The sequence below is a fragment of the Schistocerca americana genome, chromosome 1 (genome assembly GCF_021461395.2).
Source record: "Schistocerca americana isolate TAMUIC-IGC-003095 chromosome 1, iqSchAmer2.1, whole genome shotgun sequence".
Lineage (NCBI taxonomy): Eukaryota > Metazoa > Arthropoda > Insecta > Orthoptera > Acrididae > Schistocerca > Schistocerca americana.
This window is the reverse complement of record NC_060119.1, coordinates 415679474-415697693: the sequence shown is the minus strand read 5'-3', so window position 1 is coordinate 415697693 and position 18220 is coordinate 415679474. Positions and strand designations below refer to the sequence as shown.

General features: G+C 42.8%; 1 protein-coding gene across 1 annotated transcript in view; it reads right to left on the bottom strand.

Annotated features, from left to right (window-relative positions):
* Positions 1–16782, bottom strand: part of LOC124555078 (kinesin-like protein KIF12) — a 653823-nt gene extending 637041 nt beyond the window's left edge. Inside the window, exon 1 of the mRNA XM_047128907.1 lies at positions 16619–16782. Within this exon, the coding sequence (XP_046984863.1) occupies positions 16619–16782 (164 nt within the window). The remainder of the gene's footprint in view (positions 1–16618) is intronic.
* Positions 16783–18220: the final 1438 nt, after the last annotated feature.

Below are 18220 nucleotides of genomic sequence, written 5' to 3'. Positions count from 1 at the left end.
AAACGCTTTCCTTGCCATTGCCAGTCTACATTTTATATCCTCTCTACTTCGTCCATCATCAGTTATTTTGTCCCCAAATAGCAAAACTCCTTTACTACTTTAAGCGTCTCATTTCCTAATCTAATACCCTCAGCATCACCCGACTTAACTCGACTACATTCCATTATCCTCGTTTTGCTTTTGTTGATGTTCATCTTATATCCTCCCTTCAAGACACCATCCATTCCGTTCAACTGCTCTTCCAAGTCCTTTGCTGTCTCTGACAGAATTACAATGTCATCGGCGAACCTCAAAGTTTTTATTTCTTCTCCATGGATTTTAATACCTACTCCAAATTTTTCTTTTGTTTCCTTTACTGCTTGCTCAATATAGAGATTGAATAACATCGGAGAGAGGCTACAACCCTGTCTTACTCCCTTCCCAACCACTGCTTCCCTTTCATGTCCCTCAACTCTTATAACTGCCATCTGGTTTCTGTACAAGTTGTAAATAGCCTTTCGCTCCCTGTATTTTACCCCTGCCACCTTTAGAATTTGAAAGAGAGTATTCCAGTCAACATTGTCAAAAGCTTTCTCTAAGTCTACAAATGCTAGAAACGTAGGTTTGCCTTTCCTTAATCTTTCTTCTAAGATAAGTCGTAAGGTCAGTATTGCCTCACGTGTTCCAGTATTTCTACGGAATCCAAACTGATCTTCCCCGAGGTCGGCTTCTACTAGTTTTTCCATTCGTCTGTAAAGAATTCGTGTTAGTACTTTGCAGCTGTGGCTTATTAAACTGATGGTTCGGTAATTTTCACATCTGTCAACACCTGCTTTCTTTGGGATGGAATTATTATATTCTTCTTGAAGTCTGAGGGTATTTCGCCTGTTTCGTACATCTTGCTCACCAGATGGTAGAGTTTTGTCAGGACTGACTCTCCCAAGGCCGTCAGTAGTTCCAATGGAATTTTGTCTACTCCGGGGGCCTTGTTTCGACTCAGGTCCTTCAGTGCTCTGTCAAACTCTTCACGCAGTATCGTATCTCCCATTTCATCTTCATCTACATCCTCTTCCATTTCCATAATATTGTCCTCAAGTGCATCGCCCTTGTATAGACCCTCTATATACTCCTTCCACCTATCTGCTTTCCCTTCTTTGCTTAGAACTGGGTTTCCATTTGAGCTCTTGATGTTCATACATGTGGTTCTCTTATCTCCAAAGGTCTCTTTAATTTTCCTGTCGGCAGTATCTATCTTACCCCTAGTGAGATAAGCCTCTACATCCTTACATTTGTCCTCTAGCCATCCCTGCTTAGCCATTTTGCACTTCCTGTCGATCTCATTTTTGAGACGTTTGTATTCCTTTTTGCCTGCTTCATTTACTGCATTTTTATATTTTCTCCTTTCATCAATTAAATTCAATATTTCTTCTGTTACCCAAGGATTTCTACTAACCCTCTTCTTTTTACCTACTTGATCGTCTGCTGCCTTCACTACTTCATCCCTCAGAGCTACCCATTCTTCTTCTTCTGTATTTCTTTCCCCCATTCCTTTCAATTGTTCCCTTATGCTCTCCCTGAAACTCTGTACAACCTCTGGTTCTTTCAGTTTATCCAGGTCCCATCTCCTTAAATTCCCACCTTTTTGCAGTTTCTTCAGTTTTAATCTACAGGTCATAACCAACAGATTGTGGTCAGAGTCCACATCTGCCCCTGGAAATGTCTTTCAATTTAAAACCTGGTTCCTAAATCTCTGTCTTACCATTATATAATCTATCTGATACCTTTTAGTATCTCCAGGGTTCTTCCATGTATACAACCTTCTATCATGATTCTTAAACCAAGTGTTAGCTATGATTAAGTTGTGCTCTGTGCAAAATTCTATCAGGCGGCTTCCTCTTTCATTTCTTAGCCCCAATCCATATTCACCTACTACGTTTCCTTCTCTCCCTTTTCCTACACTCGAATTCCAGTCACCCATGACTATTAAATTTTCGTCTCCCTTCACTATCTGAATAATTTCTTTTATTTCATCATACATTTCTTCAATTTCTTCGTCATCTGCAGAGCTAGTTGGCATATAAACTTGTACTACTGTAGTAGGTGTGGGCTTCGTATCTATCTTGGCCACAATAATGCGTTCACTATGCTGTTTGTAGTAGCTTACCCGCATTCCTATTTTCCTATTCATTATTAAACCTACTCCTGCATTACCCCTATTTGACTTTGTATTTATAACCCTGTAGTCACCTGACCAGAAGTCTTGTTCCTCCTGCCACCGAACTTCACTAATTCCCACTATATCTAACTCCAAGCTATCCATTTCCCTTTTTAAATTTTCTAACCTACCTGCCCGATTAAGGGATCTGACATTCCACGCTCCGATCCGTAGAACGCCAGTTTTCTTTCTCCTGATAACGACATCCTCTTGAGTAGTCCCCGCCTGGAGATCCGAATGGGGGATTATTTTACCTCCGGAAAATTTTACCCAAGAGGACGCCATCATCATTTAATCATACAGTAAAGCTGCATGCCCTCGGGAAAAATTACGGCTGTAGTTTCCCCTTGCTTTCATCCGTTCGCAGTACCAGCACAGCAAGGCCGTTTTGGTTATTGTTACAAGGCCAGATCAGTCAATCATCCAGACTGTTGCCCTTGCAACTACTGAAAAGGCTGCTGCCCCTCTTCAGGAACCACACGTTTGTCTGGCCTTTCAACAGATACCTACGGTACGGCTATCTGTATCGTTGAGGCACGCAAGCCTCCCCACCAACGGCAAGGTCCATGGTTCATGGGGGGAGCTGAAGAGAGTAAAAAAGCAAAATTAAGAAAGAAAAGAAAGTGAATTATCTTTTGAAAGTAAAATTTAAATACTAAAGGAAAAAGCAAGTTCAGAAGTTTGCATCAAAGATAAGACCTCTGCAATCTGGTATAATGAAATATCAACAGAACATTTCTTTTGAGTCTTCCTTAGATGATGATTTAGACCCACTCTGTAGAGACAATGAGATGGAACTATGAACGCGTAGGGAGTGATTGCTTGACAAAATAAGATGTTCACCATTTCAGTTGAGTTCGAAAAATAAGAAAATATTTAAACACTGGCTCAAGAGCACGGTATTTTTCCGCTATCCCCTTCTCTATTCTCAACATACATTGCTGACAATTTCCACTTATGCTGCTGAATGTACGTACAAAATTATATCATTGTATGACACACAGATTAGGTGAAATGACGTCATAAACTCTGAGCTGCTTGTATATCTGCCGCATCATGCATGAGGTTTAAATTTATTACTTCTTTACTACTAACTTTATTCGCAACGTACGTCAGTGACAGTACCCACATAAGCCGCTGAATGTACCTACACGAATATATCGTTTTACGACACATACCTCAAGAGGTATGGCGTGATATGTGGAAAATGCTGCATTGTGCAAGAAGTTTTAATACGTTTCTTCTTAATTACTAACACAGTCGAGTCAACTTAAAGAAGTCCCTGAAATCCGGCATCGCTTGCGACAGCTTTCAACTGCGAAGAGCAAACGGCTGTAGGCGAAAACGATAGCCATCTAAAAAACTATGAAGAGCCGTTGACGTTTACAAAATCGTGTTGCAGTTACGCGAAGCAGCTGCGCGCAGTCTACAGATACTATCAAGGCTCATGTCTCATAATTTGGATACTGTACTTTTATATTTGTACATTATGCATATTTCTTTGTACGACTTGTAACGCAGCAAGTTATTACGAGATGACATTCGATGCAATAAAGTACGCAGCCGTCTAGTACGATGGCTATGAACATTCAGTCGATACGAAGATTCATAGCCTCTACGAATCTAAATAATTCACATTAGTTATTATCCGATATTGTTCAAATTTGGCACACAACCTTTTGTTATTAATAGAATGAAGCTGTCAAAATTTTAGATTTTTATTTATTATAGTCCTGGAGATAATTACCTAAAAGTCCTAAAACCTACGCTTGTTTTTTAAAACCAAGTTAGGAACAATAACAGATTGACTTTCATTATCATTTGAAGCCATTCCAAAGTTATCAGTGCATAAAAATCAATTAATTAGAATTTTCTTTTAAAAATGTAGTCACTGTGCATTACGTAATACAAAAATCGGTCAAAATTATTATTTGATTATATTTTGCCGTGTGAGTGCATGAGAATGATTGAGAGTGTGTATGTGGGATATAGATAAAAATTTAATATTTCATTTTTCGTAAAACCTTGTACAAACGAACTGTGGGAAGGTTATGTTGCAACGACGATTCAGTTGACGTATGTCGGTGTGTGCTTGCTTTTGTTAAAAAAAGCAGCCAGAATGGAAGTTAGAGGCGGAATAAGTTTATTTATCAATTTGAAGAATATTTCGCATTTCGTTTATTTTGAGTAAACAAATTACAAGAATATGAAGTTTTGCTGACATTAATTACTATTAAATTAGTGATTGGGTAAGGCAAGATTTGCAACGAGAATGATCTAGAAGGAACGTTCTGATTGGTCGTTCAGATCAACAGCCAATCAGAGTTCAGCTGTAACCGCGCGAAAAGAGGAGGGTGGCCATATAGGAGAGTACCTGGAGAGGAGTCGCTTGCTAGCCGGTCTACGGATAACACGATGTTAGATCGCTCCTTAAAAGTACTCTGTAAGATGAGGAAATAGTGAGCTAATTTCGGTTAGAACATATCGTGACTGAAACGACTGGAGTTACGAACATCTTAATGAAAGTTTGGTGTTTCTAAATTAAATAGTTTGAGAGATATGAGCGTGTGAACTTTCTGGTGGTAGTAACAACTCCGCGTGGCGTGTTTCGTGCTCTGTACGGAATATTTTGGCGATTACCTCTTACGAAGAAGACCACTGAAACGACCGAATGTTCAACTCGCGAATAGTTGCGGGTCTGTCACTGGTAGAATGGTGAAAATTAATCGGGTGGGACTTACTAAAATTCTGGCTGCTTTTCGAGTGAATATTTGTTATACAGACAGTGAACTTTGAATGATAACGTTTTACCATATTAAATACGGGCTTGATAGCCATTTCATGTGTTTCAATATGAATAAAAAGTAGAGTTAATCTAATTTTAAACGGTTTTCTGCAAGTAGACTGAAGATCGCGAACGCCCGATTTTTTAATCATGAACTTTCAGTAACTGACTTTCAGCTAGAGTTACGCGCCCTCTGTGTGGTAGGTATTAGGTGTGGTTGCATCAACGCTGCTTTACACTGCCTAGCATGTATCTGCCACCACAGAGTGAAGGGACATGGGCAAGAATCCTGTCGAGGTAGATTGACTGAACGAAAGCGTCAAGAAAAACACAGACGACCGACCCCGCCCCGCTGCAGACTGTTTCATAATTTTAAAGACGTTGTCAGGAATACATGAAAATGAAATTTTTTCTATACTTCACTACAAATAATTTTCTAATAGAAAATTGGCAAAATGAATACTCGGGCAGTGCCTGGTTTGTCAGATAGTAAAAAACAAAAACGTAGCTTAGTGGTCAATATGTCTGACTGCCATACAGAGGATCCAGGTTCGATCCCCGGTGCACATTTGTGGCAGTGGCCAGTTACACATGATATGAGTGGTAGACAGCTTCCACGGCAGTTATAAGTTAGTTTCCTTCACAGTAAGAGGAATAGTTCGGATTCCTTTCACTTATTGCACATAAATTTGAATTCCACCTTCTACCTTCTTTTGGTCGACAGCGAGATGCAATAAGCTGAGGACGGGACATTAATGCTACATAGAGCTACAAAATTCTGATATGTCATTAAGTGTGTGGTGCGTCACAACGTTATGAAGAAAATAATGATCGAGCAAACCCATTTACACGCGTACCACATTTCTACCAGTACTTCCGCATTGCAGAGTAACAGTAAGCAGCGGGATGATTGCATTTACTTTTTTGATTCACTGCTGTCCACATAACCGATACTCTGTATTAAGTGTTCCGCTTTTTTCTTCGCTCCACATAAAATAGTGTGCCCAAGCTGCGGCCACTTTCTTATTAGTTCCTGTAATATGGCGATACTTCCGGTTCCCTAACATTACTAACTTCATTAATAAATATCTTCCGTGTCAGTGTATAAAAAGACGGTGCACGAATGACTAAATATGGCTGAACTATACACACGTTATATCACTAGTTTTAAAAATATAGGATGTAATAGAAATATTCCGCACAAATCACAGGATACATTCCTCACATGCAGAAGAAGAAATTATGTTATATGAACATGGGTCTGGAAACGCTTTCTTTCTATGTCACGACTCATTTTCTCCAACGAGTTCAACGGGATCAGATTGTAAATTTTCACAGTCGGCATGTGTGGACAGCCGTCAATTCTCATGCAACTGTTAAAGCAAATCAAAGACTTTCTGTCAATGTTTGCGCCGGCATTGTTGTTGATTGGTAGAGCCTCACTTTCTTCCACCCAGATTCAACGGGCAAAGTTATCATAATTAAGAAAGGAATGTTCTACCTAACCTGTCAGTAGACATTCCTTTAGCTGCGCGACAAAACTTGTACTTCATGCATGATGGAGCACCTCCCCGTTTTAGTGTTAATGTCTGTCGGCTTCTAAATAACAGATTCTGTGACAGATGGTAGAGATGGACCAATTTCTTGGCCTCCACGCCCTCCGGACCTAAACCAGCTGGAGTTTTCTCCGTGGGGGCATTTGAAACCTATTGTGTATGGACCCTCAGTACAAGTTGTTCAGAGTCTCCGTGTCCGTGTTATGAAAGGCTGCGAAACCATACGCAGTACTCCCGGGATATATCAACGCATCCGAGATATACTAAGAGGGCGGGTTTATGCACGTATCAGTGTCCACAGTGAGCATATTGAACAACTCCAGTGAGCAAGAGTTGCATGTGGGTTGCTGGTGTGTTCTATTCGTGAGTGTTTCCCACGATTAATGAGTTGGAGAAAATGAGTTGTAACTTGGAAACCAAAGGTTTTCAGATCTATGTTCGTATAATTTCTTCGTCTACATCTGAGGAATGTGTCTTGCAATTCGTGCCATACGTTTTTTGTCACACCTTGCATATAGATTTATATTTACCACTGCAACTGAAGAGTTGACAACAGCTTCCAAATAGCTTTAATGTACAGGGGTTGGACAAAAATGTGGAAACACAGCGAGAAATGCATTCTTGAACACAAATGCAGGTGCCAGCTGTGCCTACAGGTCGTGTTGCTGTATCTGACCACGAACGGCACCCACGCAATGTCCTCAACACATTGCAAGAGTCAGTGGTAGTCAGAGCAGTGTTGTGCGCGGCTGCGTGTGCATCACATTGGAGCTAAGTGAATTCGAACGAGGGCAAAGTGTTGGTACTCGTATGTTGGTGCTTCCGTAACCATGGAGCCGAAGCGTTTGGTGTTTCAGTATGGGCCGTATGGAAGATTTATACCGCATGCAGAGAAACCAGGAAAACATCGTCCGCTAAGTCACATAGCGGAGCAAAGTGTGTGTTGGTGTGTTGAGTGATCGTGACAGGATCATGAAGAAATATAAGAACATGGCAGATCAAAATGTCACTGCAGGTCTAAAAGTCGCACTCGCAAACGCTGTCAGCACCAAAACAACTCGAAGGGAGCTCCAGAAGCAGGGCGAGCTGGAATTCCAAACCCTCGCAGTAGCGATGCAAATGTTCGTAACAAGAAAACGTGGTGCTGAAGCCATAAAACCTGTGCTATTGAACTATGGAAGAAAGTAATTTGGTCAGATGAATCTTGTTTCACATTGTTTCCATGTTCCGGCCGATTTTGCGTTCCAAGACTGAAACATGGAGGGTATTCGGTGATGATTTGGGCAGCCATATCGTGGTATTCCGTGGGTTATGTGGTTGATCTACACTGTCACATTACCGTGAAGGATTATCTGCAGCTACGTGCATACTCTGAAAAATCAGATTTAAGTGCCTGCAGAGGGCTGATCGAACCACCTTCACCTTTTATTCCAATCTCGTACAGCGCGCGGTAAAAACGAACACCTACATCTTTCCGTGCGAGCTCTGATTTCCCTTATTTTATTATGATGATCGTTTCTCACTGTGTGTCCGTCCCGATAGCTAAGTGGCGCCGGCACGGTAGCTCAGCGTGTTCGGTCAGAGGGTTTAGCTGCCCTTAGTAATAAAAAAAACTGAGTGAACGGATCAACGAACAACCTGAAAGAGTGTCATCGGACGTCCGCCACGAACAAATTCAACGAACAATACAGAACAAAATAAGACAAAAAAAAGTGGTCAGCGCGGCGGTCTTTCACGCCAAGGGGCCCGGGTTCGATTCCCGGCTGGGTCGGAGATTTTTCTCCACTCGGGGACTGGGTGTTGTATTGTCCTCATTATCATTTCATCATCATCCGTGGAAGGCAACGGGAAACCACCACTGGAATCACTTCCCTAGACGCCCATGCGGGAGGGGAGGGGGAGGGGGGACCTCTTTGACGAGGCTTCCCCCATGACAAGACCTGCCGTAAGGGAGAACACACAGTTTTTTAGTTCTCACTATGTAGGTCGGCGTCAACAAAACATTTTCGCATTAGGAGGAGAAAACTCGTGACTGAAATTTCGTGGTAATACAAAACGTGCTGCCCTTCTTTGAGCTTTCTCGATGTACTCCGTCAATCCCGTCTGGTAAGGATCTTACAACGCGCAGCATTATCCTAAAAGAGGACGCAAAAGTGCAGTATAGGCAATCACTTTAGTAGAACTGTTATACTATTTGAGTGTCCTGCCAATAAAACGCAGTCTTTGGTTAGCCTTCCCCACAACATTTTCTGTGCGTTCCTACCAATTTAAGTTATTCGTAATTGTAATTCCTGGGTATTTAGTTCAATTTACGGCCTTTAGATTATGTGACCTAGTTTGGTGATCAGATCCACACTGCGGCACAGTGTTTGTTCCCGAATGGTGACGCTTTCTTCCAAGACGACAGAGCCCCTGTTCGCACAGCTCGCATCGTCCAGGGTTGGTTTTGTGAGCACGAGGATGAAATGAGGCATGTGCCCTGGCCGCCGCCGTCAACAGATCTAAACATTACTGAACCTTTGTGGTCTACTTTGGAGAGGTGTGCGTCATAGCTATCCACCACCGTCGTCGTTACATGAACTTCCCACTATTTTTCAGGAAGAATAGTGTAAGACACCCTTGAAAACCACACAGGACCCGTAGTTATCCATCCTGACACGACTACAAGCTGTTTTAAATGCCGACGCTTTTCCTACACCGTATTGGGCACACTAACATCTTGTGTTGTTGGTGTTTCATTTTGTGTCCAAGCCCTGCGTTGTTTGGCACTTAACCTCTAAACCAGAATTATTTACACATGCTACACGAAAGTCAGCCTCACGTGTCTCAGCAACAAAAACTGTAGAAAATGCAGAGCACTGTTTATGGTAGTCCGTAACGCACATTCCTTCATGTGAATCTAAAATCGGTCACTAGGTTGAAACACGTACTAGGAAGCATCATGTGTTCCTAGGGATGCTATCCTCAAAGTACAAGACTCTCAGGGCGATATGTGTTTGCCCCTTAAGCAAGTCAAAAAATATTAATTTATTATTTGAAATGAGCTAGCTACAGTAGTGGTAAATTGTTTATATTGATTTGTGAGAGTTTATAGAAATAATAAAGTGTACCAGAATAACCGTGTGCATAAAACAAAAACTACACGATAACAAGCGTCTTTCTTTTCATAATATGCATTTACTTTTAAGGCAAAGTACAGCAGTTCGTGGACGGCAACAGGCCTACGTTCGGAATTTGTAACGTAAAATCTTCGCCAAAATCAATTAATGACGGAAGTTAATGTTACTAAAAATAATACCCACAGCCCGAAGAAAGTGAATCCCGTGGCTTAAGAAATTGGTAGTAGGAACATAACAGTAACGAAGCTAACATGCATCACGGGTACAGTGTGTGCTTGTTGTTTATGGGCGCTCAACGGCGAGGCTATCGGCACCACTTCACGACGACAGGTGCACCGCAGACTGTCCCACTACCAGGTGAACCGGGTCAGTCGCCGAAATAAATCTGTAGCCTTAACATCAGCTTCTGAGCCAAACAACAACCTTACCGCAGTACAAAATTGTTACTTGTACCATGTAGCGAAGCATAACTTGTAAATACTCACGAACTGGGCCACAGGACGAGAAACGGGGCTTAAAATCGTAGCTTTCCCATGGAAACTTCAAATCATGAATTTAAATTTCATGAGACACTCGCTTATTGACAGGTACTTTTTTTCAAATAAAAGTAATTACAAGTATGGACAGGAAAGATATGCCGTGCACTGCCTTTATTCCACTTGACGTGTTACTTTACATCCGTTAAGCACATTGAAAACTTGCCGCCATGGATTTCCTGTCTGCTTTTTAATTTTGCAGAGCATCTCATTGACACGTACACAACAAAGCGCCGGCGTGGTACCAATGATTTAACTCCAATATCAAACCCAATCATCCAGGTTTTGATAAATTTTGTAAATTTCGGAAGCTTCGACAACAGTATCGCAGAAGACCTTGTTTTCTGTTTTGTATCCAACCCGTAACACACGGCCACACACACACACACACACACACACATACACACACACACACACACACACACTTCATAATTCATACGCCCTTCTAGCCATGAGCATGAGACGAAGCAGTACCGCAATTACACAAATGATCAGTAAGTCTTGTACAATCAATAGCTGTTCATGCGGGTAATGAATGGCAAATGCCTCACAACTGCTGAAGAAAAGAAGAAGCATTCAACCTCCCATCGATCATGAGAATAGGTTTATTGCACAATCTACCACGAATCACTAATATCTAAGTTTGCCACACAGTATTTCGTCAGACAAATGCCATATTTCCCCAATGATTACCCTTTAAATACCCTTTCAAATGGCTCTGAGCACTATGGGCCTTAACACCTGTGGTCATCAGTATCCTAGAACTTAGAACTACTTAAATCTAACTAACCTAAGGACTTCACACACATCCATGCCCGAGGCAGGATTCGAACCTGCGACCGTAGCGGTCGCGCGGTTCCAGACTGAAGCGCCCAGAACCGCTCGGTTCAAATGGTTCAAATGGCTCTGAGCACTATGGGACTCAACTGCTGAGGTCATTAGTCCCCTAGAACTTAGAACTAGTTAAACCTAACTAACCTAAGGACATCACGAACATCCAAGCCCGAGGCAGGATTCGAACCTGCGACCGTAGCGGTCTTGCGGTTCCAGACTGCAGCGCCTTTAACCGCACGGCCACTTCGGCCGGCTGAACCGCTCGGCCACAACGGTCGGCTTAAATACCCTTTAGTTTGAAATCAGTGAACTCCTAGTTATTTAGAGAATCGAACACCCATTAATAAAATAGCTTGAAACGTCCGATTACTTTAGAAATGAGTTAATGTATTGAATGTTTGACGTTTAGCATACAAGCGAGAAAAATTTAGAAAAGCTTTTAAATTATGTTTAAAGGCCGTTGGAAACTGCTAAGTGTCTTCATTATAAGACACTGAGCGAGTATAATCCCCGTTATTTGCGCTCTGGTTTAAGCAAAAGGTAGATCTTCTCGCATCTCAGTGTTTATGACGTCAAGTCTCCTGAGCCGTGTGTCGTACAATTACATAATGTTATGGGCAAATTAAGTAGTATGTGTGGGTACTGTCTGCAATATGTGATGCGAATAGAGCTAGTAGCACAAAAGTAATAGATCAAAACGTCTCAAAACGTCTTGCTTGGTGCTGAAGCTTTACTGCATGAACAGCGAAAATGTAGTAAGCCAGAAGCCCTTTTTACCTTTTTTTATCATTTAGTGGGGGGGGAGGGGTATCACCGAGAAAACGTCTCATGACAGGTTGACATTACGTGTAAAATCTGTCGCTAAGTACTGTCATTCTCAAATACGGGACGAATATAGTAAGGTTAATTTGTAAGCCCTGAGTGTCGCTGATTCAAGATACGAGGGTTGGAACTTAAATAGTGGCAACTATTTATTCACAACCGATACAAAAGAGTTACATGTTTGCACCTGTTACTGTCCTTCAAAGTAGTCACCAGCGTTGTGTAGAGCCCGTTGCCAGCGATGTGGAAGGCGTAGTAAACTGTTAGCAGAGCCTGTTCTGTTGTTCTGTTGATAGTGCGAATGGAGCTGTCTACTGCCTGTCGAATCTCTGGAACAGTTCTGAAGCGAATGCCACGAAGCCGAAACTGAAACGCCAATCCAAGGAATGGCGTCATTACGGGTCGCTGCGTAAGTCGAAAGTGCGTCAGAGCCCCAGTATGGTGATTCTCTTGTACGGCTGTGATGGTGTTATCCTAACGCATTACATTCCTCAACGGCAAACCGTCAATGCACAGTATTACTTTGCGAAAGAAGCGGCGACCCTTTCTGCGCAACCCACCCATCACTTTGCTCGACAATTCGCGGGCGCATACAGCGCAAGCTGTGGCTGCTCTATTCGGTCGATGGGACTGGGAAGTACTGTACCATCGGCCATATTCTCCGGACTTAAGTCCTTGTGACTCTGATTTCAGTCCGAAGAAGAAGGAACCACTTCGTGGCATTCGCTTCAGAACTGTTCCAGATATTCGACAGGCAGTAGACCGCTCCATTCGCACCATCAACAGAACAGGCTCTGCTAACGGTATACTACGCCTTCCACATCGCTGGCAACGGGCTCTATACAACGCTGGGGACTACTTCCAAGGACAGTAACAGGTGCAAACATGTAACTCTTTTGTATCGGTTGTGAATAAATAGTTGCCACTATTTAAGTTACAACCCTCGTATATACACAGTTTCTGATTGTGATACCTAACTAATTTCGTTAAACATTTAACATGAGATTGTACCTCGTAATGAGTAGATTATGAAAGCATTTAAAATTTTTAAATTTCGTAAATAATTATATCAAATACCGAAAGCAAAATTTTCTGTTACTCCTGGAAGCCGATAGGTAGGAACCTGCAACTGGAATTGTGACCCATGAAGCGGATTGGCTGTTTACTAAAAGAGCTACACTTATCTCTTACAGCTCTAGCAATAGGTCTCTTAATGTTATCGAAGTCTGCTGTCGGCACTGCTCGCTACGGACCCCAAACAATGAAGCAGTGTTACTCCCAGACAGGTCCCACTTGACACGCTCTGTACTGCCGACAAGTTTACGTTTTTCGTTAACTATCCCTGCAACTGTTTAACTTGTTCGCTCAGTTTCATACGATAATACCCCGAGGTAACAAAACTGATGGGATATGTCTGACCTGCTTCTGCCCGGCGTAGTGCAGCAAGTCGACTTGGCATGGACTCAACAAGTCGGCAGCGCGGGATTAGCCGAGCGGTCTCAGGCGCCGCAGTCACGGACTGTGCGGCCGATCCCGGCGGAGGTTCGAGTCCTCCCTCGGGCATGGGTGTGTTTGTTTGTCCTTAGCACACTTTAGGTTAAATAGTGTGTAAGCTTAGGGGCTGATCACCTTAGCAGTTAAGTCTCATAAGATTTCACACACATTTGAACATTTTGAACAAGTCGTTGAAAGTCTCCTGCAGAAATATTCAGCCATGCTGCGTCTATAGCCGTCCACAATTGCGAAAGTGTTGCCATGCAAGGTTCTGAGCACGAACTGACCTCTCGATTATGTCCCATAAATATTCGATGAGATTCATGTCAGACGATGAAGGTGGCCGACTCATGCGCTCAAATTGACCACAATGTTCTTCAAGCCAGTCGCGAGCAGTTGCGGTCCGGTCACATGTGTGTGAACATGATGTCCATGAACAGCTGCAGATCGTCTCCAAGTAGCTGAAAATAAGCATTTCCAGTCAGTGCTAGGTTTAGTTGGACCAGAGGACAAGTCCATTCAAAGTAAACGCAGGCCACACCATTATGGGGCCACCACCGTCTTGTACAGTGCCGTTTTGACAACTTGGGTCCATGGCTTCGTGGGGTTTGCACCACACTCGAACCGTACCATCAGCTCTTACCAACTGAAATCGCCAACTGAAATCGGGACTCATCTCAGCAGGCCACGATTTTCTAGACGTCTAGGGTCCAACGGATATGGCCACGAGCCCAGGAGAGGCGCTGCAGGCGATGTCGTGCTGTCAGCAAAGACACTCACGTCGGTGGTCTGCTGCCATACGCCATTAACGCCAAATTTTGCCTCACTGGCCTAACGCTTACGTTTGTCGTACATCCCACAGTAATCTCTGCCGTTATCTCACGCAGTCACGCACTGACAGCTATACGGTCGTTCAGTGAAGGCCGTCGGCCACTGTTGTCCGTGATGAGGTAACGCCTGAAATTTGGTATTATCTGCACACTCTTGATACTGTAGGTCTCGGAATAGTGAATTTGCTAACGATTTCCGAAATGAAGTGTTCCATGCGTCTAGCTCCGACTACCATTCCGCGTTCAAAGTCTGTTAATTCCCGTCGAGGGTCCGTAATCACGTTGGAGCCTCCGTAACCACGTAGGACATCTTTTCGCACGAATCGCCTGAGTGCAAATAACAGTTACGCCAATGCACTGCTCTTTCATACCTTGTCTACGCGATACTACCGCAATCTGTATACGTACACATCGGCATCCCATGACTCGTCATCTCACTATATTATCTGTCTCATTGTGAACAAAACGATATTTCGTGAATTACAACACTTAGTTCACCATTCTTGTTGCCAAGGAACTTTTCTCAGACAAATTGTTACTGTGGCTAAGAATCTTATCGTAAGGGCATCAAAAACATCAGCTTACTTGATTGTTTTCCCCATCGGCTAATATTATGTAAATGCTGCGATAATAATGACAGCAGAAACAACAAGTCTCCCTACCAGTTTTTTAGAGGTAATTAATTATTTTACTCCGTGCGAGAACATTTGGAGGAGCGATTGATTCTGACATTAGTGAGCTCTCTTCGAACGTTTGTTGGGCACAAAGATGTAACTTGACTCGTAGAACGAAGTATGTTCGAGTGAACGTTTCCACAATATAAATTGTATGTTCCTTTATAAACTCCACAATACAATGCAGATAAAATATTGTTAAAACCGCGCTGCACAGCTTTCAGAAACGACATTTTCTTGTAAGGAACCACCACAAACTGCCAATTTTATTTCTTGTTTTTATTATTCTGTAACAACGAAAACTTGAAAAGTTCTGCCAGGTTAAAACTTAGTTCTAGAATAATAAACATTTTAAAAATAAAGTTAGTGGCATGTGGTGGGTTTTTATAACAAAAAACAATGCAGGTAATTTTTCCATTATACATTTAGACTTTTATTTAAAGAGCGTCTTCATTGATCACTGTTAAATATTGCACTATTTTTATTTTATTTCTTTCAAAACTCTGAATACGGACTGAGGATAGGGCACATTTTAATTTCTTATGTATAAGATGCTAGCGCACTTAGAGCTAATTTTCTTTTTGTATGATGTGACTGCCTTCTAAATAACCATAGGTTCAAAGTTATGACTGCAGTCTCATGCGTTTTCTCTTGACAAACGAGCGAATTAATGGACCGAATAAGTGGTTAGACGTTTAATACAAAAGAAAGTCAGCGCACAATGAATAAAACTGGTGGTAGTACAAAATTAGCAGTTTCATAGTGGAAATGCTAGAAAGTGTAACGCAAACTTGCTTTTCAACCTGTGGGAACAATGAACAAAATAAAGTAAAACAGTATATTTGTTAAAACACAAGAAAATCTTTCTCTTTGAAAAGTCTTTCGAGTGTCTAGCTCGCGTGCATAAACAGACATTAAATATTAGGACTAGCTCCAGTTGTCAGCACAACTTCCTCAGATCACGTTCGTATCGAGATGCAAGTCGAACAAAAACTAGACATATCATTACTAACCATATCGTGCAGTAACTCGCAGTTGTATAAAAGGCCAAATGGCTCAAATGGCTCTGAGCACTATTATACTCAATTGCGTCCCTTGAAACTTCTTCAACATAACTAACTTAAGGACATCACACACTTTCATCCCCGAGGTAGGATTCGAACCTGCGACCGTAGCGGTCGCGCGGTTCGAGACTGTGGCGCCTACAACCGCCCAGTGCAACAGAAACTTTTTGGGTTGTCAGCACAACAGAAATGGCATTGGTTCTACACCATGGGTGACAAAATGGTAGTCAAGCGCAAACATAAAAAGATCGTCGTTCCACCATGGAAGTCTTCGAAAGCAAAATAACCCTATTGAGTGTCAGTTATTCATAGCCATGACATAAAATTTTTTTAAGAAATAACGTAAGATGTCTTTCTCCTTCCTTGAAAAGTCAGTCATTACTGGAACTGCATAATCGCCAGGACATGCAAAAAGAAAGTTAATCGTAAGTATGGCTTCAATTTACGTATAAGTCAAGGGATAAACTGGATTAAAATTAGAAATAATCCTTTTAAAAACGAAAATTGGTGTGAATTCTGGGAAGGTCGCTGAGGATTCTTCTTAAATACGAGGCGAAACACGTACGATTTCAACAATTTTCCACATTTCTAAAAAGCGAAAGGTATTTTGTTTATTATTTGCAGCTAACGGTTATAACTGTAAAGCAAGAACGTGAGGGCTTTCAGTCGTTGCGAAGACTAGTGGCGTGAAGCGCTCAGCGGCGACCCACGAGCTGGAGCTGAGCGGCGCGGCGCGGCACCCACCTGTGTGAGCGCCTGGCTGGGGCGCAGCGACGCCGGGACTGCCGACGCTGGGCGTCGCGTCGCCAGCGGCGCCGCTTCCCCCCTCCCCTGCTCCTCTCCCCCTCCCCCTTAGCACTCTGACCCACGCCATCGCGGCCGCCATTGGCGCGCGCCGAAGTCCCACAGCGTCACGTGCGCTACTCCCTTCTGGAAACGCCAGCCACCGTCCCCTTCCACTGCTTTGAATTTTTACACCTTCAGCGCTAAACGTGGCCAAGGTTGACAACTACACTGACGAGCCAAAACATTATGACCAACTGCTTATTACCGTGTTAGTCCACCTTTTGCAATCCAGGACAGCAGCCGTGCTCCGTGGCATGGATTTGACAGGCCCTCGGTAGGTTTCCAGAGGCATGTAGCACCAGATGTCTACACACAGACCACGAAACTTCCGTAAATTAATGGCCAGCGGTACCTAGACACTGAACTGGAGCTCGATAGTATCTCAGATTAGGCGAATTTGCTGCCCAAGTTTTAATCGAGAGTTCGCAAACATGCTCCCTGCGACAGTGCTGAAATGCTAAGGCTCAGTCTAGACGCAGTGGGTGTCAGCGAAATGGAAAGCAGATAACGGTCTCTGTTCAGAAGAATATAAGAAAATACCACGAGCACCAGAAAATGGGGACTAGGATTCGTTGCGAATAGGAAAGTGGAGCAGAGAGGTACCCACTGCAAACAGTTCGTTGACAGGGTTGTTCTCATCAATTCGACAGCAAACTAATGCCAACAAAGATAGTTCAGGTGTACATGCTGACGTTGCAAGCAGAAGATGGCGGGATGGAGAAAATATACGAGGATTTTCAACGATTAATTCAGTATGTAAAGGGAGATGAAAATCTAAATCATGGGTCACTGGAACGCATTTGTATGAGAAGGAATAGAAGGTAGGGGTAGCAATGAGAGTGGAAAAGACTAATAGAATTTTACGGTAAACTTCATCTACTAGCACCAGAGGAGATATACTTGGTTCAAATGGTTCAAATGGCTCTGAGCACTATGGGACTCAACTGCTGAGGTCATTAGTCCCCTAGAACTTAGAACTAGTTAAACCTAACTAACCTAAGGACATCACAAACATCCATGCCCGAGGCAGGATTCGAACCTGCGACCGTAGCGGTCTTGCGGTTCCAGACTGCAGCGCCTTTAACCGCACGGCCACTTCGACCGGCGAGATATACTTGGAAAAGGCTAGGAGATACGGGATGTTTTCAGCTAGATTGCATCATGGTCAGATATTGGATTGTAAGGCGTAGGAGCAGATACACACTCCGATCACAATTTAGTAATGATGGAGAATACTTTGAAGTTTAAAAGACTCGTCCGGAGCAATCATTGTGCAAAGTAGTAGGACACCGAAGATTTGAGACATGATTAAATACCTTTGGATTTCCATGAGGCCATAGATACTGCGATAGTAAATTGATTGAGTTGAAGACGAATGAACATCCCTGTAAAGCACCATCACAGAAGTTCGACAGAGAAGCACTGGTAAAAGCAAAGAAGGTAACTGCGAAGAAACATTGGTTAAA